Genomic DNA, 24,553 nt, shown 5'->3' with positions numbered 1-24,553 from the left:
AGCTTTGGTTAGGGAACAGGCCGTAAGCACAACAGCTCTTCCTGAGTAAGGCTCCTTGCCTGCAGCTCCTAATGCTATTCTGCAGTTAGAGCCTGTATTTTCCCTTGGGTTTTCTTTTTGCTCTTGAGATGGCATTGTGTATGTAGAATACATTTGTAGATCTGATCGCGAAGCACCCACTGTAATCACTGAATCTGGAGCTTGAGAGTGATCGTACCTCTCGAAATTCTACCACCCCATTACTTAAGGTTTATATATACAGTTTCTTGGAAAGTGGTTCAATTTTAATAACCCATTCTGTCTTATCTTAGCTCAGCAACTGCTACAGGCCAGCCTGTTTCACTCTACTAATAGCATTCACGGGAACTACTGAAGGGAAGTAACAGCCTCTGCCATAGGTTTCCATGCTCTTGTGGCTGTGTTTGGCCTCACAGCAATTTTTCTTGCCTCTGAAGCAGGTATTGAGCGTGAGCCCAGAAGTGATGGCCAGGAGCTGCCTGCAGCACCTCCTGCATGCCCAGGAGAGGAGCTGCCAGCCCTGGAGCCACCTGTTTCTCCCCTCTGGCCCATCTTTGCTAAGTGGGCAGCACTATAAGTAGCAATAAGCAAGTGCGGTGTGATGCTGTGCTGCTCCTCATTGCCTTTAGCATGTGCATACAGCCCAGGGCACTGTCTGTCCTCAGGCAGGTGTTAACTTGGTAGATACATACACCTTTCAGCTCAGAACCCATTTATAAATAGAATTTTATTTATAAAGTCAATTTACATAAAATATGATACTCTTTTTAAAAACTGCATATGTACGACTTAAGAAATCCTAGCAAGTGCATACAAAAATGCCTTCAATACATTTAAAAACAAACAAACAAAAAAAAAAACAAAAAAACAACAAAACAACTTCAGTTTTCAGAGAAGTGAACCTTCACACCAGGCAGAGTCAGACACCACAGTGAGATGCAACAAAACATTGCAGTCCTTTAGTAAAGTGTTTGGAGAAAGAAAAACAAACAAACCCTTTCATCTAAACAGTGTATATTCCCCAAACATTCCAGCTGGCAGTGTTCAAGAACAAGGGAATTGGACTGAAAATAGAACTACCTCCTTACCCCTTTTCCTTAAGGTTTCTCATACAAAAATAAGTCTTCATACACCACTCTTCCCATAGGCAGTTCAAGTTGCATATAAAATAGAATCTGACATTATAAAAAATTCCCTCCCCCTCCAGAAACAAGGAAGCATCAAGTGGTTTCCATTTCTTTTTTCCACCCTTTCCAAAGGCTGATGGGAAGTAGCTGCGAGGGGATGCACAGCCATTCTCTGGAGTGGGTGAAAACCTTGTCTGTCAGCAGCCCCAGAGCAGACTTCAGAGCCGTGACACCATTGCACTTCAGCCCAGCAAGGAAAGCAGCCAGGAGGAACTTGAGAATTTCTGGGGAGATTTATTTTGGAGGGTACTGCTGGCTGCTGTGGAAGACCATAGGCATCAAGGTATGGCTGTGGAGAGATTGTAAAAACCCATGTATACTCCATCTCCAACCCCAACGGCCTTCTCAGCTCCCAGCCCCATAACCGCTCAATCCTGTTGGCCACCTCAACACCACCAGCCACTCTAATGTCTTTGTCAACCCCACTGGCCACCTGAATTCCCAGTGGCAATCCCAACCTGATCAGCAATCCCACTGACCATCCCAATCCCATCCGCCACATCAAACCCATTGGCCACCTCAGCTTCATAGCCAATCTCATCAGCCACCCCAAGCCCACTGGTCACCTAACCCCATCAGCCACCCCACCAGCTACCTCAACCTCATTGGACAATACAACCCCATGATCGCTCAACCGCCATCAGTCAACCCAACCCTACTGGCAATCCCAATGACCACCTGACCCCACTGGCCACCCAATGACTCCAAGATCACTCAACTCCGTAGACCACCCCAACTGACAATCCCATCGCCCTCTTCAACTCTATGAGCGCCCCAAGCAGAAAGGGCTGAGAAGCAACAGTACCCGAAGCCCACCTCACCTCCCGCCAGCTCAGTAGCTCCCAAGCCAGCTGGTGAAATCCAGCAGTTCCTGCTCCTCGGGGCTGAGCACCGGCTCGTAGCCGCTCTCCTCGGAGGAACAGGGTGAGGCGGAGGAATAGCCGCTCCCGCCGCCGCCGCTTTCCCCGACGGCCCCCCGCCCCGCAGAGCGGCCCGCTCGGCCGTCGGGGAAAGCGGCGGCGGCGTCGTGCTCGTCGAGGAGCCGCTGCAGCGCTCGGATGTACTCGACGGCGGAGCGCAGCGTCTCCACCTTACTCAGCTTCTTGCTGGCGGTCCCGTGAGGGACGTGCTGCCGCAGAGCGGCGAAGCCCAGGTTGACCAACCGCACGCGGTTGCGCTCCCGTTCGTTGCGCCGGGCCACGGCCGCCGCCGCGGTGCCGCTGCCCGAAAGAGAGGCGAAGGCCAAGCGGCGCTTGCAGCGCAGCAGCTCCGGAGAGGCGGGGCGGCGGCGGCAGCGTGAGGCGGCGGCGGGGGGCGGCGGCGGGGCACCGCCGTTCATCGCCGAGGGGCCACGGCGGCGGGGATGGGGAGCGCGGCAGCGCCGGGAGCGGGTGGGGAACGGGAACGGAGAGGTGAATTAAGATGGAAAAAAAAAATTAATAACTTAAAAAAAAAAAAGCACCTGCGAGATGGAAATAAAAATGCGAGTAAGGTGCAAGAAAAAAAAGAAAAAAGAAAAAAATGCGGGTAAGATGCAAAGGAAAATGCGTAGAAAGCAAAAAGATTGAAAATGAGATTAAAAAAAAGTGCAATAAGGATGCAGAAAGCGCGAGCCGGGCGCCAAAAGAATGTCAAATGCAAAGAAAAAACGCAAATAAAAGTGGGACTAAAATGCAAATAAAACGGGAGTTTAAAACAGCGCAAATCAAAAATAAATTAAAAAGTTTTTTAAAAAAAAAAACACAAAACAGGGGAAGAAAAAAAAAAAAAGTGGGAAACGAACCCAACACAAACAGAAATCCCTATCGCAGAAGAGCGGGGGCCGCTCTGCCCACCCCCGTCTCCTTCCCAGCACCGCTCCGCGCCTCTGCTGCGGCCGCGCGGCCCGCGCGCTGCTTATCAACGCCGCCGCCGCCGCTCGCGAGCCCCCGCGGCCGCACGCGCCGCGCCACGCGCGCCCGCCCCGCGCGCGCGTCGCCGCGCGCACCCCCCCACACCTCCCGCGCACGTCCGGCGCGTGGCACCGCGGCCGCCGGTAACACCCCGCCCTCTCCTCCTTCCCCTTCCCTCCCCCCCACCCCCCCCAACGTTCGCGTTTGTCTTTATTTATTCAAATACCCGGGTTTATTTCAGCCCGCTCCCCGGGGTGGGGCATCCTCTCGCTCCGCCCCCCCCCCCCCCATCCTTTCCTCCGCACCGGCAAAGCGGCCCGGGGAGGTGGCGGTTACCCCCAGGCACCTGCCGAAGGGAGCGCAGCCCCCTAGGGTTCTCCGCATCGCCGTCACCCCGCTTTCCCCAGCGGACCCCGCCGTGCTTTGCCCCCCCCGCCTCGGTCCTCTTGTTTGTGCACGGGGCGCTGCGGACCCCCTCCCCGCAGCGGCCGTCGGAGCGTTGTGCGGGACTATGGGGCCCCCTAGCGCGGAACTCTGCCCCGCGCTGCCGCCACCTTCGGCTCCCTTCGGCTTCCTCCGGCTTCCTTCGGCTTCCTCCGGCTTCCTGCTGCGGCCGCTCTGGGGACACCTCCGGAGCCTGCACCCGAGGGGCTTTGTAAGGGGGTAGTGAGGAGAGAGTGGTGTCACGCTTTTTCCTGTGCAATACGTTTTCTCTTGCGTATCTCTGCACTGCAAGATGCATCTTCCTTCCTTTTCCCACCCATCTCTTCGTTCTTTATTTGTTGTTTTACTCCAGCTGCTGCTGTGGGACAGTTTTATCTCTTCCCCCATTCTTTGATATATGGGAGGGCTGCGACTATTTCCCACTGTTCTGCTTCACCCTGACTCTGAAGCTGCAGATAGTTAAGGTATCAGGCACGAAGTCACCCTTTGGCCAGGTTGCTCTTCAGACTTTTTTTACCATTTTAACATCAGGAAAGATGCACCCTGCAGGCTCTGAAGCACAAACCTATGCAGAAGGCATCCCTGGACCTGGCACTGTCCTCCCCAGGTCTGCATTTTTATGCCACTCCAACCCTCTGGCCACTCAACTCCCATGGCCACCTCAACCCCTTTGGTCATTCAGCTCCCTCAGCCACCTCAACCCCATGGCCACTCAACCTCATGGGCCTCCTCAACAACCCCGCTGGCCACCCCAACACCTTCGGCCACTCAACTCCCATGGCCACACCAACACCTATGGCCTCTCAACTGCATGGGCCACCTCAGCCCCATTGGCCACCCCAACACCTTGGCTACTCACCTGCATAGGCCACCCCAACCTCATTGGCCACTCCACCTGCCACGGCCACACAACTCTATGGCCAACCCAACCCCACAAGCACCCCAAGCACTAAGGACTGGGAGAAACAGCATCCCAAGCCCACCTTACATCCCACCAGCTCAATTGCTTCCACTCAGAGCTAAGCGCTGGCTCACAGCCATTCTCATAGCTCCTTCCCACAGCTGTGGATTCAGGGTGGGGGGGGCATCAGAATGAGGAGAAAGGAGGGAGGGACAATGTATGTGCGTGAGGGGGGAGAAAACTGGGTATTTTGACACTGGCTCTTGCTTGAAAAGTTTTCGAAACACTGTGGGGAGCCTGTTGCTTGGGGCAGGAGTTAACACAGAGCAGGAGGAGGAGGAGGAACTGCACTTCCCGAGAGGCCCCGCTGCGGCTGTGCCTCCTCCGGTGCCTTATCAGGAGCTGGGGTGACCAACAGGCAGCCCCACAGGGACAGGGTCATGGGGTTGAAGCACGGGATGAGGAGCACCAAGTGCCAGCTGATGGCTGCCAGCCTCTGTGTCATGGTAAGCGTGTGGCTGGGGGGGGGGGGGTCTCCAAAAAATTGGGGTGAAGAGGAGTATGGCTGCTTTAAGCGCTTGGAGAAGGGCAGCTTTCCCACGTTCTGTTTTTTGGGGCGTGGAAGGGCGAGCAGAGTGAGCTGCTCGAGTTATCATAGAGCTGCGTGGTTATCGCCGGCCACCAGCACCGTTCCCTGAGCCGATAGACTTCTGGTTTGCTGGGGCTACTGCTCTGCCACCACCACTTCACAGCCTGACGGAGAAAGGAAAGCAGAACGGGTGGTTTTCAGCAATGAAAGATGTTTGCTTCTGTGTTTGGGAGCCTAAACAAGAGTCCTGGTGTCATTGTGTTTGCTTCTAGGAGGATGGGCACCAGCAGTGGGATGGGTGAGTGTGTGGAAACAGGGCTCTGATGGGAGCGTGGCTGATGGTGTCCACTCTGATGGGGTTGAGTGGCCGTGAGGTTGGGGTTGAGTGGCCAAGGGATTGAGTGGCCAATGCGGTTGGGGTGACCATGAGGTTGGGGTGAGTGGGGTTGGGATCTGTCTGCAAAGCAAGAGCAGTCCTGGTGAGCATTTCTAGCAGCTTCTGAGGCAAATCCAATGGGAGTTTTCTGATGTCTCAGGGGGAGTTCAGGGGAAACCACACTGCTGATGGGAAAATGTACGTATTGGGAATGCTTTTCCTGGGCACTTCTGAGCTGGGCAGGCTTTTTGCCCATGCAGCTCATGGAAACTTCCAATCTTAAAAAAAAATAATATCTGTGTTTAGTTCAAAAAGAGTTGGTGGCTTAAGAAGAGTGTAATTAAAAGCTAATGCCTGCAAGTAACCTGGGGAGGCACAGGAAGACCGCTACCCCAACGTGCTGAGAGGAGCAGCTGCAACACAGCCAGGAGTGCAGTGTTGCTGCCTTGGGGGCTCATTGAGACCGGTGTTCCTCAGCAATCTGAGCTAACTGGGGTTTCACATCACATTTTGCTGGATGTGGGTTGAGATAGGCAGTAATGCACAGCATGAAGGATCTGAAGGTGCCATGAATTTGATTATTTACAAGCGGATATTGCTGCAGTTCAGAAGTATTTAGACTCAGAAACTATCATTTTAGTGTGTCCAGAATTTGTCCTTTTAATTGCATCTGGGGGCACATGCATGCTGACACTGAGGCTGTGTGCCACTCAGTGGGATCTTGACGCCTTGTAACTTCCTTGATGCCAACCTTCCCTTCCAGCTGCTGGGGCTGTCCATTGCTACACTGAGCACGGTCACCCGCTATGGGCTTCACTTCTCCATCATCAGCAACGTCGCCCTTGAGAGCAGCTCCTACCGGGACATCCACCAGGCAGGTATGGCACAATGGCTGGGCAGGGAAGATGCTCTGAGGCTAAAACCATCAACTCCATCGGTCACTCCAATCCCATGGCTACTCAACCCCATCAGATTGGGCACCATCACCCGTGACCTACTGTTTTCTATTGGGTTCAGACACATGTGGCATCTCCTCATTGTTCCTAGCCCAGGTTGTAGCCTGGGCTGCATAGCTCGGCCCAGCCATGCCCTGTGCTGCTGGGAGGAAGCCAGTGGTGAGTGCTGAAGGAGATAGCTGTGCAGAGAGCCCCAGTAGGGCATCTGCTGCAGGCAGCATCCTGCCTGGGGATGAGGCAGTGAGATATGGACCAGATTGGAGAGCCCGTCTGTGCTGCAGCTCCCAACTGCATAGCAGGTGGGATACGATGGATCGTTCACAAACCATTCCAACTCTTTACATACCGCCTCCCCCAGACTCATTTCTTTCTGTCATCCTTCCAGCTTTCTACGTCGGCGTGTTCCTCAGCATGACCCTGATCCTCGCAGCCCTGCTGAGCGCGGTCGCCACGGTGCGAGAGTCGCGGTGCCTCACGGCAACGGTGCGTACCACGTTCGCTCACGTCTCACCACCCTTCTACCCCCACCTCCCCGTGCAGCCCGGCCCGGTGCCGCCGCGTTCGGCCGCTGGGAGGAGCTCGGGGATCGGCGCAGGGAACCGCACGCTGCCGGGCGGCGGAATCATAGAGAATGGCTCGGGTTGGAAGGGGCCTTAAAGCTCACTCAGCTCCAGCCCCCTGCCCTGGGCAGGATTATCCCCACCAGCTCAGGCTGCCCAGCGATTCATCCAACCTGGCCTTGAGCTCCTCCGAGGATGGGGCACCCACAGCTTCTCTGGGCAGCTGTGCCAGGGCCTCACTGCCTTCTGAGTAAAGAATTTCTTCCTAACATCTCACCTAAATCTCTCTTTTAGTCTAAAACCACACCCCCTCATCCTATCACTACGTGCATCCAGCAGTGCTGGTTGCTGTTGAGTAATGAGATCTGAAGGATAAAATATCGTGTTCCAAAATCCTGGACTATTATCCCCCAAGCTCCTCTTAAATGAGAAGAGCAGTGACAGCTTTATTGACTCTCCTCCAGCTGCAGTTTTGTCTGGTGATACGTGGTGCAGTGCTGAATGTAAACATCCTGCATCCTCCCGGCCCCTGAAGGCCGTGTCACTACTGTAGGAGAGGAAGAGGAAGGAAAAGGGCAATTTTGCTGGAGCTGCTCACACAGAAGGAGCTTGTCTGTTTATCCCTGCAGTGACTACTGTCCAGGCAGAGAGAGAGCAGGCAAAATGTGCCAGCACATAGCACAGGCTGTTTGCTTTTACTGTCCCCAGGTGTGTGATTGCAGGCAAGTGCTGCAAGGGTCCTTGACAACCTAGCAGCACGCTCTGCGTCTTGCTTTAGCTGTGAATTCATCTCCTCACGGTGCTGCAAGGCATCCACGTGCCAGCGCTCCCGGGAGCAGGCAGAGCTGAGGGTGGGTTCCTCCTTCAGACAGGCTGCAGCTCGTGTTTGCCACACGGAAAGGCTGGGAGTGAGGTCATGGACAGAAGAGGGACTGATGACTGAGGGTGATGATGGGATGGGGAGGCTCCGTCCTCCTCCTCCAGCAACCCCTCTGCATTTTGCATGCAAGCTGTGCACTGCCTTTTCATTTTTTTTTTTTTTTTTTTTTTCTGTTTTGCCTTATTTTTCTTCCTCCAAATGCCTTCTAATGTAATTACAAAGTTGTGCTTCCAAAAGCCTTTTGGCTGGCATGAGGAGAGTACAGCCCATAATTCATTTATGAGATGTTCTGGGAGCCATGTAATTGCTTTGCACCGGCTGCAGGCTCCCGAGGGGCCTCTCTCTGCTCCCAGAGCCGCAGGCAGAAGGGAGAGCACACACTGGAGGGCTGGGGTGGAGCTGAGCCACAGACAGTGATGGTGCAAGTGCTGGAAGGATGAGAGAGCCAGGGGGAGAAACACTGGTGACACATCAATGCTGTCCAAGTTCACATGAGAGATCTTTCCCATTGCTGTCAGTGAAGCTTTTCAACCTGCCTTAATTTTCTGGTTTTTCAAGCCTGATTTTCATCTAAAATCAGGTAAAATTATTGACTTTCCTATGCAATTTGTTCAGGGGTTCATGCAAAGAGGCAGCAAAATGCAAGGGCTGGTTCCAGTGAGGAACAATCTGATTATCCATCTTGCTGGCATTTTTGCTTTCATTTCCAGGATTTGATGTAACACATTTTCCTTTCTTGCAGTACGTGGAGGTTTTGGGAGTCTTTCTTTCTTTTTTATTTTCCTTTTTTCTTCCTTTCTCTGAAAAACTACACCTCTAAAGCAAAAGTTACTCTTCTTTATTCCCTTAAGCTTGAATTCGATAAACTTTTGTGAATGATTTGTTCAAGGCCAGATTGGATGGGGCCCTGGGCAGCCTGGTCTAGTATTAAATTGGGGACGTTGGTGGCCCTGCACGTGGCAGGGGGGTTGGAGATTCATGATCCTTAAGATCCCTTCTGTGGCCATTCTGTGATTCTATGATTTAATTTTTATGAGGTCTCAGCCTCTGTTGGAATACTCGTAGGGAGAAAAAATAGAATGAGCTATGATCAGATGGGTGACTCTGCCTGCTACATAGCTCCATTTTGGAAGAGGAAACATGGAAAAACTTGCAAAGGGAATCATTTAAGGGGAGTGCTCAGAGAGTCGTAGAATCGTTAAGGCTGGAGAAGACCTCTAAGATCCTGCAGTCCAACCACCAACCCATCCCCACCATACCCACTGACCACATCCCTCAGTGCCACATCTCCACGGTTCTTGAACACCTCCAATTGGCCTTCAAATATTTTACAGCCACTTTTGTGTGTGTGTGTGTGTGTTATCGGGGCCCTTGGCCCAGCTGTCACAACAGACACTCGATGTTTATATCAGGTCCGGGTTTTGTTTGAGATTAGATTTGTTCAAATAACACGACGGCGTGCCTGACTTCCAGCCTTATGCCTGGGGAGGAGGACAGAGTCTGGCTATCTCCTGTGTCACTGCTGCATTGTTTGGGCTCTCCAGGGTCACTTGGTGGCCTTGGTTGCGTTTCTGTCATCCTTTTGTCTGAACAACACAGTGTGGCCAGTGCTGAGACATGGGTCAGGAGAAGCCCAGCTTCTTCCCCAACACTGGCTGCTCTCCATCTGCCTGTTGTATGCATATATGGACTATCCAGGCAGATTTTCCCCACCATGAAACCCTTTGCTGAGCGAATGAGATCTCCTTGGGAAGATTTAGGTTAATCATCTCATAGGAAGCTGAGTGCTTTTTTGGTCAATCACTTTAAATAGCCACATTGTAATCACTGGTTCCTGATGGAGAATCACAACACACATCCCACTCCTGACAACTAACAGCAATACAGGGCACACCAAAAGAAAGTGGTGCTCTGCTCTAGCTTTAACCAGACTTGCTCATGTGAGCACACTAACTATGTTCCTAGGGTGTTTTCAAATGGATGTTTTTTCTCCCTGTTGTAACTGGTGATGGTATTCTCTTTCTTCCCAGGCATTTTTCTGCTTTGCTCTGGCCTTCTGTGGGATGATACCAGCTCTCTGCTGGAGATACGTGCACAGCACAGAGGTAAGCACTCTTTGCAGGAGATGCCAAGAGACTTTCTTCACAGGTTTTGCAGTGATTTTTACCCTAGAAGGGGCAGCTGGTGGTAATTAAGCCACCCTCATCAAGGTCTATAGGCTGCATGTTGTGTTGCATCTATCCTTTGCAAGAGCAGGGCTGCCTTTCCCTGCAGGGTATCTAGAGGGAGAGGGGAGCATAGAATGCTTGCTGTACAAACCTTTGAACAGGGCAAATGTCCAGGTAAGACAAGATATGAGACTTGCTTTAAGTGGTTTTGGGAGGTTGCTTTTGAAAAATGAGCTGCTTGACTCTTGAGAAGTTATGATTTTCTGAAATGCTGCATAGCATCAGGTCCAGTTCTGGGTAATGTCAGCTGGGAGCCTCTGTTCAAAGGTTGCAGTAGGTTGTGGCCACCTCCACCTCTGCTGACTTCCAGGGCAACCACCCAGGAGCTGTGTTTACAACATAGTTTTCCCCCATGCTAACGCTTTGTGGCTTAGGACTGACCGCTTGCTTCTTGCCCTTTGCCAGTGATTCCCTTGGCACTTTTTTTTTTCTTTTTTCCCTCTATCAGTTTGTCCAGCTACTTTGCAAACATGGGGTGGATACGGATAGTCCAGTAGCATTTTTGCTTCAAATCCTTATCTAGTTGGTTGTTGTTTTTTTTTTCAAGTGCTTTGTCCATAAATGCTTCCACATGTTATGGTTACCTTCAGTACTTGGTTTTTAATACTGACTGTAACAAAACAGAAATAGTTTTTCCTAGGCAAGATGAGAGTTTTTTGTTCAGTGTCTACTTTCCAGATAAGGAAAGCCAGCAGTGTTTCTGATGACAGAAAAATTAAAATGCTGTTGGAGATCCTCCTGGGTTTCTCTTTTTGCAAAGATGAAAATTAAGACGGGCTGGAAATGAGGAAAGATTTAATTAGGAGTATCACTTACAAAACGCTTAGAAATCTGGTTTTGCTTGAAAAAACTTGTCTCTCTAGCAAGGAAGGAATGCAGATATGAGTGTGTCCCAATCCTGGTTTCCTTACAGCAGATTCTTACTGTGTCTTAATCCTCTTGATTAAAAAACACCTGAATTCCCTTTATAGAGCAAAGCCTTCTTACTGAAAATCATCTGGAATGGAAAAGTCCCATGTTCAGTTGAAGAATGATTTTGGCAGTAGAAGGCAAAGTGCCCTGCTTGCCTTTGGCTCCCTTAGAGACCAGTTGTTTACATTGCTTCTTACAGAGAAGCTATGCAGGACAGGAGAAAAAGACAACTTATCTGTAAATAGTCCATTTTCTCAGACTTGGACACTGTAAACAAAACATGAATGTTTCTCATTTTCCAATCTCTGCTGTTCTTCTGACTTCCTATAGCTCCTGTTCTTTCAGAGATCAGTCATGTCTCTTTTACTTTCAAGTTACCTGCATCCCAGACAGACTCGATGTCACCAGTCTTTGTAGAACAACTTCTACCAGACATGTGAAAAACAAGAATCTGAGATTTATTGTGCTTTACCCCGAGAATCTGAATCCTCCACTCAGTATTGTGATTATTCCTTGCTCTATGGGTCTGTCTGTGGTGGTCAATAACTGGGTTTTATGTTTTATGCCCTCTTCTGTACCATCTTCTTTGCATCCATCTGTCTGCATAAATTCAGAGGAGTTAATGTTGAAAAAATAACTTACTCCTTCCTACTGCATGCTTGTCTGGGGGGTTCTGCAAAGAAAAAATGGACAAAATGGGGGAAGGAGAACTAAGAGTAACATCTCAGATCCTCCACCTGTCTCTCTGGCAATGCAACTTGAGTTCTATGAGATCAGTGGTGATCAGCATAATTAGCCTGCTGGCAAACTGCTTTAGCTGTCTTCTAGTGGGAGAGTGTCACTAATCTCTTAGAGGAGTGGCACCAGTGACTGCCAATGAGAGAATGACATGTGAAGAAGGGTAGCAAAGATGACCTCACTTTGAACAGCTCTGACAACCACCGACAGGATGGGGTTTTCTGTTTCCAGCCACATTAGGAAGTCCTGGTTCTTGAAGCCAAGGAGCTGAGTCTTCTTTTCCAAGACAGAAGTTATTTTGAAGGCAACTCCTTTCCCGTAAACCACTGCCCAGCGCAGCCTGGTGCAGCTGGGACCTGAGGATGGATGTAGGTTTATGCCATAGCTGGCACAGCTCACTGGGCGGCTGTCTCCTCCTGCAGACCTGCCAGCTCTCCTTCTCTCTTTGCACATTAACTGCTGCTGGAGAAACCTGCCTGCAGAGGCTGGAGGGAAGAGCTGGAAATGGTTTCAAACTAGAACAGGGGAGGTTTAGATTGGATATAAGAAAAAAATGCTTTACAATGAGGATGGTGAGGTACTGGCACAGGTTGCCCAGAGAGATGGTAGGAGCCCTGTCCCTGGAGACATTCAAGGTCAGGTTGGATGGGGCTCTGAGCACCTGATCTAGTGTAAGTGTCCCCGTTCGTTGCAGGGGAGTTGGACCAGATCGCCTTTAAGGGTCCCTTCCAACTCAAACCATTCTATGATTCCTGAGCTTTCTGGGTGCTCTATTATAGCTGAGAAGGGCTTTGGGTGTTCCTGATGACAAACACAAAACAGATTTGGGGGCCTTGTCTCTGGGCTTTGCTGAGGGAAAGGCCTAGGGATCTGCTGTGTCACATTTTGTTTTTTCTCTGCAGCAGCATAGGGAATGCTCCCAGCAGCTTCATGAGCTGGGAGGGTGAATCAGCAGAAATAGAACTGCTGAAGGCAGTTCTGCATCAGAAGGTGCCTCTTAATTACATAGATTTGATAGAAAGTAAATGTTGGCTTAAAAGCAAGTAAATTATGATTTACCTCCTGATGCTGGGAGACACTTGAAGCCAAGAAATGGTGCAGTGGTGCCATGTTTCTCCTGGGCTGGACTAGAGGAACAGTTCCCTTTGCCATGGAATGCCAGGAAAAATAAAAAGAGGAACTGATGACATACCCATAGCCTCACAGCAGGTGATGATTTGAGCTGCTGCTCCATGCACCCTTCATCCTGCTCAGGCTGTCAGTGTGCATCTGTTGGGTATCTGACCATTCTTCTGGTGTGCACACCTGATTTCCCATGCCCTTTGGATGTAGGGTTGCTTGGCTTTGCTTTGCTTTATACTGGGGCCAGCTTCTACAGAGTCCAGTACGAGGTGATGGCCTCACCTAAGGCAATGCTTAAATACAAGCTTATATCACAGTGATTTTAATGGGACTTAAATGCAAGCTGGAGGTAGGTTAAGTACTTTATGAAACCGGAATCAGAGCACACTGGTTCCTTCTTGATGCAGCAGAGCTGTGACAGGGCTGCAGCCACTTGCAGAGGTCTTTAAAGGGCCTTCACAAAAAGTGGGGATTTGGCTGTTAAAACAACAGAAATAGTCTGATGTCTTCCTTGTTCCTGATGTTATTCATGCTACCAGGCACAACTGCTCTAAAGTAAGCACTGAGCTTTTTGCTTTTTCAGAAATATGGAAAAAAAAAAAAAAAAAAAAAAAATGAAAAGGAAGGAGAAAACCCCTCCTCCTCCCCTTCCCTAAATATCATGCATCTCTCCCATGTTTGTGTTCCCATCACATAGGAGACAGTACGCCCCTTTGTCTGACGTACTGCTGAGGCACTCATGCTTCATTATTTATTGTTGCCCCAGCTCTGAACCCGCGGCCCCTTTTCTGCTTTTCTCTGCAGAGCTGCAGCTGGAGCTGCTGCCTCTAGCAGCTCCAGCCAACAGTTCCCATTGCCCCAGTATGGGATGATGCTTCCAGGCTCACATGACCTTGGTGCTGGTTGCCCAGAGAGGTTGTGGGTGCTCTGTCCCTGGAGACACCCAAGGTCAGGTTGGATGGGACTCTTGAGCATCTGATCTAGTGTAGGTATCTTTGTTCATTGCAGGAGAGTTGGACCAGATGGCCTTCAAGGGTCTCTTCCAACTCAAATGATTCTATGAGTGATGGTGCTCACCTGGAATCAGATCTGTTGCTGATGCAACTTTTCCCTTTTTTTTTTTTTTTTCCCTATCTGAAAGCAGTTTTGGTGTTTTTCTATGATGAAGCAGTCTTGAATGATGCCAGTTGCACATGTTGCAGGTGAGCGATGGCTTGACCACAAAACTGAGAGGTTCATAAATGGTTGGATCTGAGCGGTGGCAGCTGTGAGTGCCCTTGCCAGCATTGTGGTTCAGCAATTCTGTTATAAAATATTGTGAACTGAAATACTTAACTATAAAAAAAGATAACAAAGAAACAGGAGGACCTTGGCACACTGAGACTGGTATCTATAACTAGAGGTGCAGCATCGGGTATGGAGAATTAAGGAGAAAGAAACCTTTGGTGTAACAACCAGACTTCTGCCAAGCTTTTGCTGTTGGTTTGGGGTGTGGAGGTAAGAAATGAGGTTTGCTTAACAGCAGCTGAAAGGAGACATTCAAGGTCAGGCCAGACATGGCTCTGAGCAGCCTGATTGAGCTGTAGGCTCCCTGTTCATTGCAGGGGAGTTGGGCCAGGTGTCCTTTAGACATCCCTTCCAACTCAAATGACTCTGTGTGCATCTGTGTACGTACTTACATGCATGTATCTGACCTGCTTGGCAGGCAGGGTGCAAGCTGGTGCACTGGGGACTGGTGTGGTTTGGTGTTCCCCTGCCTCCAGGCAGCATTCTGTCCCACAGAAGCAGAGCTGTGTCCCTGCTCTGGAAAGCAGTGAGTCACCCGTCCCAGAGCTGGCAGCTGCTGAGCACTTTGGCTGCCAGTGCTGCTGCTCTGAGCTGGGCTCTGCCCCTGGAGGAGCTCTGCCTGCATCTGTGTTTCGGGAAGGCAATGCTGAGATAGGAGGGGAGCAGTGAAGCAGGTCAGCATTTTTATCAGCTCCTTATGCAAACCACTTACAGCAGCAGAAGGTGCTGGAATTGGAGAGAAATGGCTCAGCAAAGTGTTGCTGCTGTGGGCTTTATGGTTTCACAGCAGCTTTTCTTTCCCCCTCTATTTGCATGTACTATCAGTGATGAACAAAAAAAGACTCTTGCTGTCCCAAAACCGGTAAGAGGGGGAAAGTGCACTAGTTTATTTAAATAAATATTTGTTTTGTGTGTGTGTGTGTGTGTGTGTGTGTGTGTGTGTGTGTGTGTGTTTAAGGTACATATATATCAGATGAAAACCACTTAGTCTATAAGACTCATTTGGGTCTCCCTGCTCTTACTCCATCAACAGTCTCCAGTGACCTCCAGCATCCGAGGGGAGCAGCATCTCCTGATGTCACCCATCTGGAGGCGGGAGCTCCGAGCTGCTCTGCTCTGCTTTGCATGCTGGCTGTGTTTCTGCAGCTGTGAGCTCTCGGCTGGAGGAAGCCCGATGCGGGGGCGAGGAAGGGAGCTGAAGTGCTGTTAGGGAAGCATAAAGCTCCAACTTGCAATGACTGGGTTTTCATACTGGAACAAGGAATGGTGTAGAGGGTGACAACCACTTTATTCCAATTTTGCGACTTAAAACACTGCCTTACTGACACCAAGTGCATCCCTCTCGGCAGCAGTGAACAGATAGGAAAGAACACAAGTGGTTTAGACAGACTAAACGCCTTCCTGAAATCATAAATCCTGCTTCTTTAGGGAGTGTAGAGGATATAGAGCATAATAAACAGTCTCAAAATTCCTTCTTTCTTTTACTCTAAGTGAAAAATGCTGCTCTATTAAGTTGCTTGATGTCAGCAGCATCAATCTCGGTGATTTTCCATTTGTTGCATCTGCAAACCTATCTCTATCACCTCTAAATTAATGTTTCATTAAGGAATGCAGACAGACACGGGAGACAGCAATTATTTGACTAATTTAGAGTTGGAATATTTTGCCAAGCTTCTTCTGGGAAAAGAATTACTCTGAGGTGTGACCTTCTTACCACTTAACCTGGAGATTTTTCTCAAGCCCAGCTGATGCTCCATCTTCAGCTGTCACTGCTTTGTTTGTTTGTTTGTTTTCTAACAGATAAGCACTGGAAGTGCATTTTCCTTCCAAGGGATATCTTTGTGCAGTAATACTCCTAGAATCTTTTGTGTAGGAAAGGACCATTAAAGGCCGTCTGGTCCAACTCCCCTGCAATGAACGGGGACACCTACACTAGATCAGGTGCTCAGAGCCCTGTTCAGCCTGATCTTGAATGTCTCCAGGGATGGGGCTTCCACCATCTCTCTGGACAACCTGTGCCAGTGCCTCACTGCCCTTACTGTAAAAAACTTCTTCCTATATCTGGTTTAAACTTCTCCTCTTTCAGTTTGAAACCATTTCCTGTGGTCCTGTAGCGACAGATCCTGCCAAAGAATGTCCTCTTCTTTCTTTCAGTACCCCTTTAGATAATAAAAGGCTGCTCTCAGGTCTCCCTAGAGCCTTCTCTTCTCCAGCCTGAACAGCCCTAGCTCTCTCAGCCTGTCCTCATAGGGGAGGTTCTGCATGGGTTGACCCCCGAGGGTATAGCACTTGTCACCAATCTCCATCCAGGCATTGAGCCACTGACCTCCTCCAGGAACAGGTCACAGCGTTCATTGTAAGCATCTTTGAATCATGTGGTAAGTCATCAGTGCTTCATCAGGAAGAGGTAAACTCATGTGACCAGAGTGGTGAAAATGTGGGAGTGGAAGCATAGGATCTCTGTAGGGGAAGCCCACACAAGCTTTCTTTTCTCTGTCTCTGCTGGTTATGTGTTATCTGCTGAGTTATTAAGGGATGAGGACAGCTGTGGCTTTCTTAAAGCACTTTATAAAGAGTATCAGCATAACCACTCAAAAAGCATCTGGTTGCCTAATTGGGAGAGAAAGCACCCTGATTAATTTTTTTTTCTCTGACACCTGCTGCAAGAAAAAAAAAGCAATTATTTTGGGGTGGTGGAATGAAAATTGAGTGTGTGATAGGAATTTATGGCAATTTGGAGCAAAGCCGTGAAGTACTCTCTTCACTATGCCGTGTTCTGCTCACAGGAAAGTTGAGGGATGAATTTGTGTGAACAAAATAAACACTGTCACAAATAAGGCAGTGTCATGAACCCATCTGGTGACTTTGTCTGACACTTTCAGTTTTTATTTTTTCCCATCATTAGACACGCATGAGGCTGTGTGCCATTTTGGTCTGGGTAGAGGCTGCCAAGTGCGATGGCTGAGCTCTGAGCATAAACATAACCCCATCTTGGGCAGGCAAGTTGGTGAGACGGTCAAGGGGGGAAGATTTAGGTTGGATATCGGGGGGAAGCTCTTTACTATGAGAGTGGTGAGGTGCTGGAACAGGTTGCCCAGAGAGGTTGTGGATGCCCCGTCCTTGGAGGTGTTCAAGGCCAGGTTGGATGGGATTCTGGGCAGCCTGGTGTAGTATTAAATGGGGAGGTTGGTGGCCCTGCATGCGAAGTGGGAATTGGAGCTTGATGATCCTTGAGGTCCCTTCCAATCCAAGCCATTCTATGATATGGTGAATTATTACTGCAGCCTTTGGCTGTCCTCCTGTTATACCTCCTATGCTCTCTGGCACGGTCCCCTGCATAAAAGGAAACAGCAGTGATAAATGTGGGGATTTAGGACTTGACACCTACCTTTGCAATACTTAAACCAGAAAGCTCTCTGCAGTAATCTGTGAAAACCAACTGGCGCTTGTCTTAAGGCAGCTACTTTCCCCTCCAAAATCAAATCATTCTGGCAAAACTCATCAAGATGATGTGGAGAAGTTACAGTCAATTCTCTCTTTATTTGAAAAGAGGGGGGAAAAAAAAAAAAAAGAAAGCAGGCTTTGTAGTTCGATGTTTGGTGCCTTACTGCAATCTGAATCGTGTATTCAGAGGAAACAAATGCTAGATGCAATTGCTGGATAGAAGCACTGAGAAGGACTAATCAGCAGACTGTACTCTCAGGCTTGCCCAGACATGTGTTCTAAAAGGAAATCATTGCTATAAAATAATTTCCATTTAATCCTTTGTGGTTTTGCTTTTCGGAGGCCGCTTGGGAAAATGAAAAATCAGTACCTAAAGAAGAACACAGCTTAGAAGTAAGCTTAGGAACACTGTGTAATTGAAGTCTTCAGTAGCCATGATGTGTCTGGAGATTATTTTCTCCTCGTTGATATCACTGTGGCTGTGGTTGAGAAGGCTGTGAAGCAGTGCCTGCCTGTAGCTCTTCTCTTGCTGTTTCCTACTGTTGAAAAACATTTCTGCCATAGGTTTGTCATAGGAATCTCATTCCTTCAACCTTTTCCATCACCTGCCTTTCTTCTAACGGCCTCAGTCGAAATGCTTGATGTTACTGTGGGACGTCTAAAATAAGAAGTCTCTTTAGAAATGGGTTTTGTCTGATTGTGTTCAGTGAAGTACTGCATGCAGCTGCACTGCTCACTGTACTTACAATGCAGCGTGGAGCGTATGCTATCTGCAGCAGAATATTTTGAATCGTAGGATGGTTTGGGTTGGAAGGGACCTTGTATGATCATCCTTCCACCAGATCAGGCTGCTCAAGGCCTTAAGAGCTTCCAGGGTGGAATGGGGCACACACAGTTTCTCTGGGCAGCCGGTGCCTCACCACTCTGAATAAAGGATTTCTTCTCTATATCTAACCTAAGACTCCTCTCTCTTAGTTTAAAGCCATTATCCTTGCCCCATCACTACTCTGCCTTTCAGATTCGGTTCTTCCCCAGTTTCCTGCAGGCTGTTTCAGGTACTGAAAGGACTATGGGTAATGAGGGATATAAAAGTAACAACACCACAAGAGTAGGATGAAAAATTATCCCTTTTTTCATTATTGTTAATCCAATTCTTCAGTGGAAGTAAGCTTTTTTTACTGAATTAATTTACTTAATTGCTGCTGCTGGGAAGCTGCTTTATGGCGTACCTGAAGTTAGGAAAGTCTGAATGTTTTGCTTTTTATTGGGGTTTAAGTTTTTCCTAGAGGGAGAATGGTATGCACATCCACATTGGAGTGCTGAGCGGGGGCCTTGCTCCAGGAATCCTCGTTCCACCCCATTCCCTCTGTCCTGTGGATCGATTCTCTGCTCTGAGAGCCAAGTGTTGCCTTCAGCCTGTTCAGATCAATATGGGCAGGGAAGCAAGGGGAAATGAAAGGAAGAAATAAATCTTTTTTTTTCTTTTTTTTTTTTTTTCCTGGCGCTAAAAGCAATTGTCATATTTTTCCATTGAAAGCTGAGCAGGAGTTGGCTGGGATTTGTCAAGCTGCAAGTTCTCGTGCTTTTAGTAAATATTTAGGATCTGATTCACCATGGAGTGAATCAGATCTCCGTTATTTTTTGAGCTTAATTCAGAGGAACTCTTCCATCACTGCTGTCCACCGGAGGTGCTCTCACCTTTATGTTTTAGCAAGATGGCAGATACTTGTCTTTATAATCTCTTTTCAGAACAAGATGATGTTGTCACCTCCACCTTGCAGGACACGAGGGATGTGGAGGCACATATGTCACAGGCACTTCTGTTTCTGTATTTCTTTGACAATACATCCAAAACTGGCCAAAAGCTTCAGCTGTAAGCCAAATGGACAGCTGCTGTGCTCATCTTGGTGCACTGTACAGATGTTTGCCTCTCTTGCAGGTGGAGGACAGTATGCTGGATGTGTACGACCTTGTGTACGAGGAGGTGAGGAGGAATGGCTCTAGCTCCAAGAGGCACGAGCTGACTCTCATCCATGAAGCAGTAAGTTATCCTCCAGACTTCACAGAAGCCTTTTTCTGGAGCATCTGCCCATTGATTCCAACATGCTCTGCTTCACCAGTGCTGTAGTACTGTTTTCCTCTGGAACCAGCCTTTTGCCAAGTCCATAGTATGAGGGCAGCCATATACACCTTCCTAGCACCTTCAGTCAAGTATAGAGAGGGTGAGAATTCTATATAATCCAACAGAACTACTTGGACTTGATTACTTCTGCCTACCCTTGAGCCTATTGCTGGTGAAGAATAGAGGGCTCTGTGTACCTGATATAACTGTAGGTGTTCCCGTTCATTGCAGAGGAGGTAGACCAGATGACCTCTAAGGGTCCCTTCCAATTGAGATGATTCTGTGATAATGTGAGTTCTTGCAATGTTGTAAGTTGCTAGCTGTCTCCCAAACCCAATGACCTGGAATGCATAGCATGGTAGGCACTTACTTAGTTTGGCCACTGTAATTGATGGTGAAACAATCCTTATCTAGTGTTGTGTGTTTATCTTCCATCACTGCGAGTACATCTTGCCTACCTGCTTTGCTCCTCACAGCCCCGTTTACCACCCTGCCCTCTCTTGCAGTTCCTGTGCTGTGGGAAGCACTCTCCTCTTGGAGACACAGCTGCTGTCGAGCACAAGATGTGCCATCCTGGCACAGAATGGGCTGCTGGACGGGTAAGTTGCTTCTCTGTTGCTTTTCTCCGGCCTCCTCGTCTTCTGCATGTGTGGAGGTTGTGTGATTACACAGGCATGGGTCTGATGGAAAAACACTATTGAATTTGTCACATGGTTCTGGTCTCTAAGGCTTAAAACGTGTTCTGCTAACAGCAAATGTTGAAAGAGCACACGATGACTGTAATTCCTTTTCCCAAGGGCATTAAGCAGGTATTAAAAATTTAAATGAGAAACTCATAAAGCAGGATTATGTTGTCCAGCAGTAGCTTCATCAAGCAGACTTTATATTTGGTTGCAATATGCCAATGAAGTACTGAAGAGCCCTCCAGTATTAGACTGTGCGTGCACTGAAGTTGTAACATAGACTTCATAGTCTGAGTAAATCTCTTGTATGATTTTTCCCACTGGAATAACAAAACTAGCATCAGAATGAGTTGTCCCTAGGAAAAACAAATGGTGTTGCTACAGACAGCTATGTGGAAATATTGCTATTGTGTCTTGACAGTACAAGAGGTAATGGCCTCAAATTGTGTCAGAGGCGGTTCAAGTTTGATATTAGGAAAAATCTCTTCTCAGAAAGAGTGGTGAGGCATTTGTACAGGCTGCCCATGAAGGTGGGGGAGTCACTGTGCCTGGAGGTATTCAGGAACTGTGGAGATGTGGCACTGAGTGACATGGTTTATTGGGCGCTACTCGTGGTAGGTGAACAGTTGGACTAGATGATCTTAGAGGTCTTTGCCAACCTTAATGATATGATGATTCTATGATAAGCAGTAACACAACCCTTTGATGCACCAGTACGTGTTAACCCATGGTTTCCAGCTGCCTCCTGGAAAATCCAGCCTCGAAATGAAGTAAACCTCAGCTCAAAGAGCAGGAAGAAAGAGTAAAGCAGCCCTGGGCGCTGTGCCTTTGGTCAGCCCCACTAATGGTTTGCATTTGGTTGGAGGGAACCACAGCATTTGGTTGCTGCAATGTATTCACTCATGTGCTGATGCTGTGGGACCATAAGGCCTTTTACCTTGTTCTACAAAGTCAAGGGCAGGCTTTGTGCATTCTTGAAATGACTCTTGGCTATCGCCCACTGGATTTCAGTGGTGTTGCCAGAGTGCTTAATGCTAATATATAATAATGCTAGTGGCACCTTCAATGCTGAGCTGTTAGTATCTTTGGGGAACACGCAGCATTATGATATACTCTGCTTTCCTGTCCCTTCACATCACCCTCTTTGTTTCCCAGAGGAAGAAAATAACACTGTGCATGACCACACCAGCTGTGTGTACACACATCCTCTGCAGACTGAAATGCATCGTAGTAAGAAAATCATAGACGTATTGTAGTAGTGGAAAATATACTGCAGGTGTTTTTCTACCCACCTGAGCTGCTCTCTCCTTCCAGGACTGCCTACAAGAGATGCATGGCTTCCTGAAGAAGCACATGGGCTTTGTCTCCACACTCCTGGGCATCACCATCGGCTTCACGGTAGCTGTGTCTGTTCCTGTGTGCTCCTGACCCCACAGGAGACTTGTATCCTAAATAAGTCCCAAGTACCTGGGGACTTGAGGGGTTTTGAAGATGAGCACTGAAAAAATCAATGGTGATGGCCTCCACCACGGAAACTTCTTCTGTGGTATCTCTATGCTGCTCTTAAGATGGGGAAAGTTCTCCTGACCAGTGTGCATTTAGGGATTTGGATCCACCTTAACACAATGAAGATTAGAAGACTTCTCAAGAAAACCCAGAGGATTACTTTGTGTGTGTGTGTGTGTGTGTGTGTATTTCATACTGCTAGTAGTAAGCTAGGAAAGCCATCAGGCAATGTTATAGGTACATTTCTACTTACATGGAATTACGTACATGCACACAGAGCTTTAGCATTAAGGCTTTATTGGATCTTAGCACCGCTGAGCTCTTGCTCAGAAAATCCTCAGGATGTATAGCTGATGCATAATGGAAAGTCATGTATGAATATTTGGTGTTGCTTTCTAATTATTCTTTGGTGAGGAGAAATCTTGCTTAAGCTATATCCACACTGGAGTGTTTTGTATTTTTCTACTCATATACTTGTATTATACCACATTTTCCCCCCCACAACTTGATGTTATAGCTAGATAATGCAAGAAAGCCTTTGAAGTGTGCACTAAAGGAAATCCCACCATGAGGGTGGCCATTGTGACAGCAGGATGCGGAGCAAAGTGAGCCAGCTGGGACCACGGCTCTGATGTCCCCATCCCTGCGGCAGACGTGTCTCCACACGATTTGCACAATGAGGCCAACACAGTGTTGTTGCAACCCTTCCTACACCTCCTGCAACATCCTCACTTTGATAAGCTGCCTGTGCAAATCCTGAGACGTGATCAGATGCAGCACCGCGTGCTCGTCGGAAAAGCGCAGTGCAAAGGAAGCGTGCTGTCTTCTGCACTTGCGCTGTGCGTGTGTTGGAGGCTTATTTTTGTTGTTTTTTATTTTATTCCAAACAATGCATGAGGATTTTTTTTTCCTCTCTCTGTTATGTATACAAAGGGCTATTATGAGTTTGTTTGCATGGAGGGTCGTTTTGAGGAAGGAGTTTGAAGTCTGAGTTTCCTGGCTTCTTCTCGCTTTTTGGATATTTTTAGGATCGAGCTGGAGTCGTGCTGTGCTAATTCCAATCAGATGCTTTAACCACATGCTTTTTTTTTTTTTTTTTCCTTCTATCCCATGTTGGAATTTGTATTTACCCTCTTAGTGGAAAAGAGCTCCCCCAAGAACAGTCTGACACTTTCATACGTAACAAATTCAGAAGTGCCAATCGAACCAGCAGGCAACACTTAGGATCACTTATTCGCACAGCTGGAGCATCCTCCTCCATTCAGCACTTAATTGTTCGCCCATCTTGTCTATTTCCTTTTAGGTTTATGGGATGGTTCTGACTTCTTTCCACTGGTTCTCCATCCACTTCAGTGACAACTTGGATCGGAAAGGCAAATACACCTTGCAAGGAAGATAGAAGCCTGTCTCCCAGGCTTCCCTACCAGGCAGAGCCAGCTCTCAGTGTAGGTCGATGCCTGGAGTCCTCCACCAAACCCCTGGGAAGGCACTGTATTGCTCATCTTGTGTGCATTTCCAAGCTGCACATCCGGGTGGAACTCTGCAGAACAGTAGTCCTGAATCTTCACTGAGAATGGATGAGGACTGAGACGCACCTGGGCTTCAGATGCAGGTTGCTTCCTCGAGAGAAGGATGGTGTGTAGCACAAGAATACACACAGTCCCCTAGGACTCAACCAGAAGAATGCCCATCCAAAATCATAGCATTAAGCCAAACTTCTGCAATGTCACATGAGACGTTTCCTGTGACCCTAAAAAATGTGACTTCTCTAGGGCAAGAGCTTCGGATTGTAACATGAGACAGATCTTGGTAAATATGTGTACGGTGAGTGTGGTATTGAAAAACAGGGAGCTTTGCTCTCCTACCTGGAACGGTGCTCATTGTTGTCTCCAGGGTTTCAGGTTTTAGACCACCCTGGAGTATGTCAGCACCCACCCACCACTACTGTTTTTTTTTTCTCTATCAAACTGTTGCTGGAATTCTTGGTATAAATTAAGAAAAAAAAATAAATCAGAAAGCAGTGTGTGAGTTTTGAAACAGCCCTGCAGAATAAGGACGCATCCCTCTGCATCTCCCTCTTTTGGGTTTTTGAAATTCTTAGGATTAGATCAGCCTTTTAGGTGCTGCACTAATTTCATGTGGGCTCCTTCAACATACTGCCTCCATTCTGTCTCTTTCTGGCTTCACTAACCTACCTATGCTGCTGTGAAATACAAAAGGACTTTGATATTGAACATGCAGGGCTTGTGTTTAAATTAAGGAGAAATGGACTGATCTCCAGCCACGTAAAACACAATGTCCACTTCCTCTTCTCTCCTCCTTATCAACAATAAGGAGGAATTTGAAAAGCCTCAGCCAGCTGAACATCTCAGGCAAGCTGAAATGATGGCTTCCTGGTGTGCTTTGCCCTCGTTGCAAGGAGGCAGAGCCACTTCTGAGCTGAAAACCATCACAGCAATAGATTTAGTTCCTGCTGGAAAATCTGCTGAGCTACAATGATGGAAAATATCCATTGAAGCAGCTTTCACCTCCCTCCTTCATTGTGGCTTTTACCTGTTGAGAACAGTAAGTGGCAGTTGAGATTCTCAGCTTCTGGAGATGATCTCATCTTATTGAGATAAAAGAGGAAAACCCCATGCTGATGTTCAGGACAATTCCGGGCCCTCCATGTGGACTGCTGCATTACAGCCTGCAGTAAACTTCCCCAG

At 48.2% G+C, this 24,553-nt stretch overlaps 2 protein-coding genes across 8 annotated transcripts; one reads left to right on the top strand and one right to left on the bottom strand.

Annotated features, from left to right (window-relative positions):
* Nucleotides 1-726: 726 nt before the first annotated feature.
* On the bottom strand, nt 727-3,250 carry ASCL2 (achaete-scute family bHLH transcription factor 2). 4 transcript variants are annotated; one of them, XM_085224306.1, is made up of 2 exons: nt 2,022-3,250; nt 727-1,494 (listed from the first exon to the last, which is right to left on the bottom strand). In XM_085224306.1, the coding sequence occupies exon 1, from the start codon at nt 2,542-2,544 to the stop codon at nt 2,038-2,040; it is 507 nt and encodes a 168-aa protein (XP_085080432.1). In that variant the 5' UTR covers nt 2,545-3,250; the 3' UTR covers nt 727-1,494; nt 2,022-2,037. The 4 variants fall into 4 exon arrangements, with proteins under 4 accessions (XP_085080432.1, XP_085080434.1, XP_085080433.1 ...); XM_085224308.1 differs by having other exon boundaries at nt 727-1,464; XM_085224307.1 differs by having other exon boundaries at nt 727-1,464; nt 2,027-3,250.
* A 156-nt stretch (nt 3,251-3,406) lies between these two features.
* Nucleotides 3,407-23,884, top strand: TSPAN32 (tetraspanin 32). Of its 4 annotated transcripts, none has more exons than XR_014883419.1 (8): nt 3,410-4,948; nt 6,171-6,285; nt 6,749-6,846; nt 9,834-9,908; nt 19,474-19,575; nt 20,163-20,255; nt 21,654-22,010; nt 23,149-23,255. XR_014883419.1 is itself a non-coding variant. In XM_085224302.1 (8 exons), exons 1-8 carry the CDS (start codon nt 4,883-4,885, stop codon nt 23,242-23,244), a joined length of 729 nt encoding a protein of 242 aa, XP_085080428.1. In that variant the 5' UTR covers nt 3,411-4,882; the 3' UTR covers nt 23,245-23,884. The 4 variants fall into 4 exon arrangements, 3 of the variants coding, with proteins under 3 accessions (XP_085080429.1, XP_085080428.1, XP_085080430.1); XM_085224302.1 differs by having other exon boundaries at nt 3,411-4,948; nt 21,654-21,737; nt 23,149-23,884; XM_085224303.1 differs by lacking the exon at nt 21,654-22,010 and having other exon boundaries at nt 3,407-4,948; nt 23,149-23,884.
* The last annotated feature ends 669 nt before the right edge of the window (nt 23,885-24,553 follow it).

This window comes from Meleagris gallopavo, chromosome 5 (genome assembly GCF_905368555.1).
Source record: "Meleagris gallopavo chromosome 5, MGAL_WU_HG_1.1, whole genome shotgun sequence".
Classification (NCBI taxonomy): domain Eukaryota; kingdom Metazoa; phylum Chordata; class Aves; order Galliformes; family Phasianidae; genus Meleagris; species Meleagris gallopavo.
This window is presented reverse-complemented; position numbering and strand designations above follow the sequence as displayed.

What these genes read in the sequence shown, in the direction of transcription:
- TSPAN32 (XM_085224302.1), top strand. Translation starts at nt 4,883, where the DNA reads ATGGGGTTGAAGCACGGGATGAGGAGCACCAAGTGCCAGCTGATGGCT. An exon ending in CTGCCAGCCTCTGTGTCATG is followed by an intron (nt 4,949 to 6,170) that starts GTAAGCGTGTGG and finishes CTTCCCTTCCAG; the next exon opens with CTGCTGGGGCTGTCCATTGC. An exon ending in CCGGGACATCCACCAGGCAG is followed by an intron (nt 6,286 to 6,748) that starts GTATGGCACAAT and finishes TCATCCTTCCAG; the next exon opens with CTTTCTACGTCGGCGTGTTC.
- ASCL2 (XM_085224306.1), bottom strand. Translation starts at nt 2,544, where the DNA reads ATGAACGGCGGTGCCCCGCCGCCGCCCCCCGCCGCCGCCTCACGCTGC.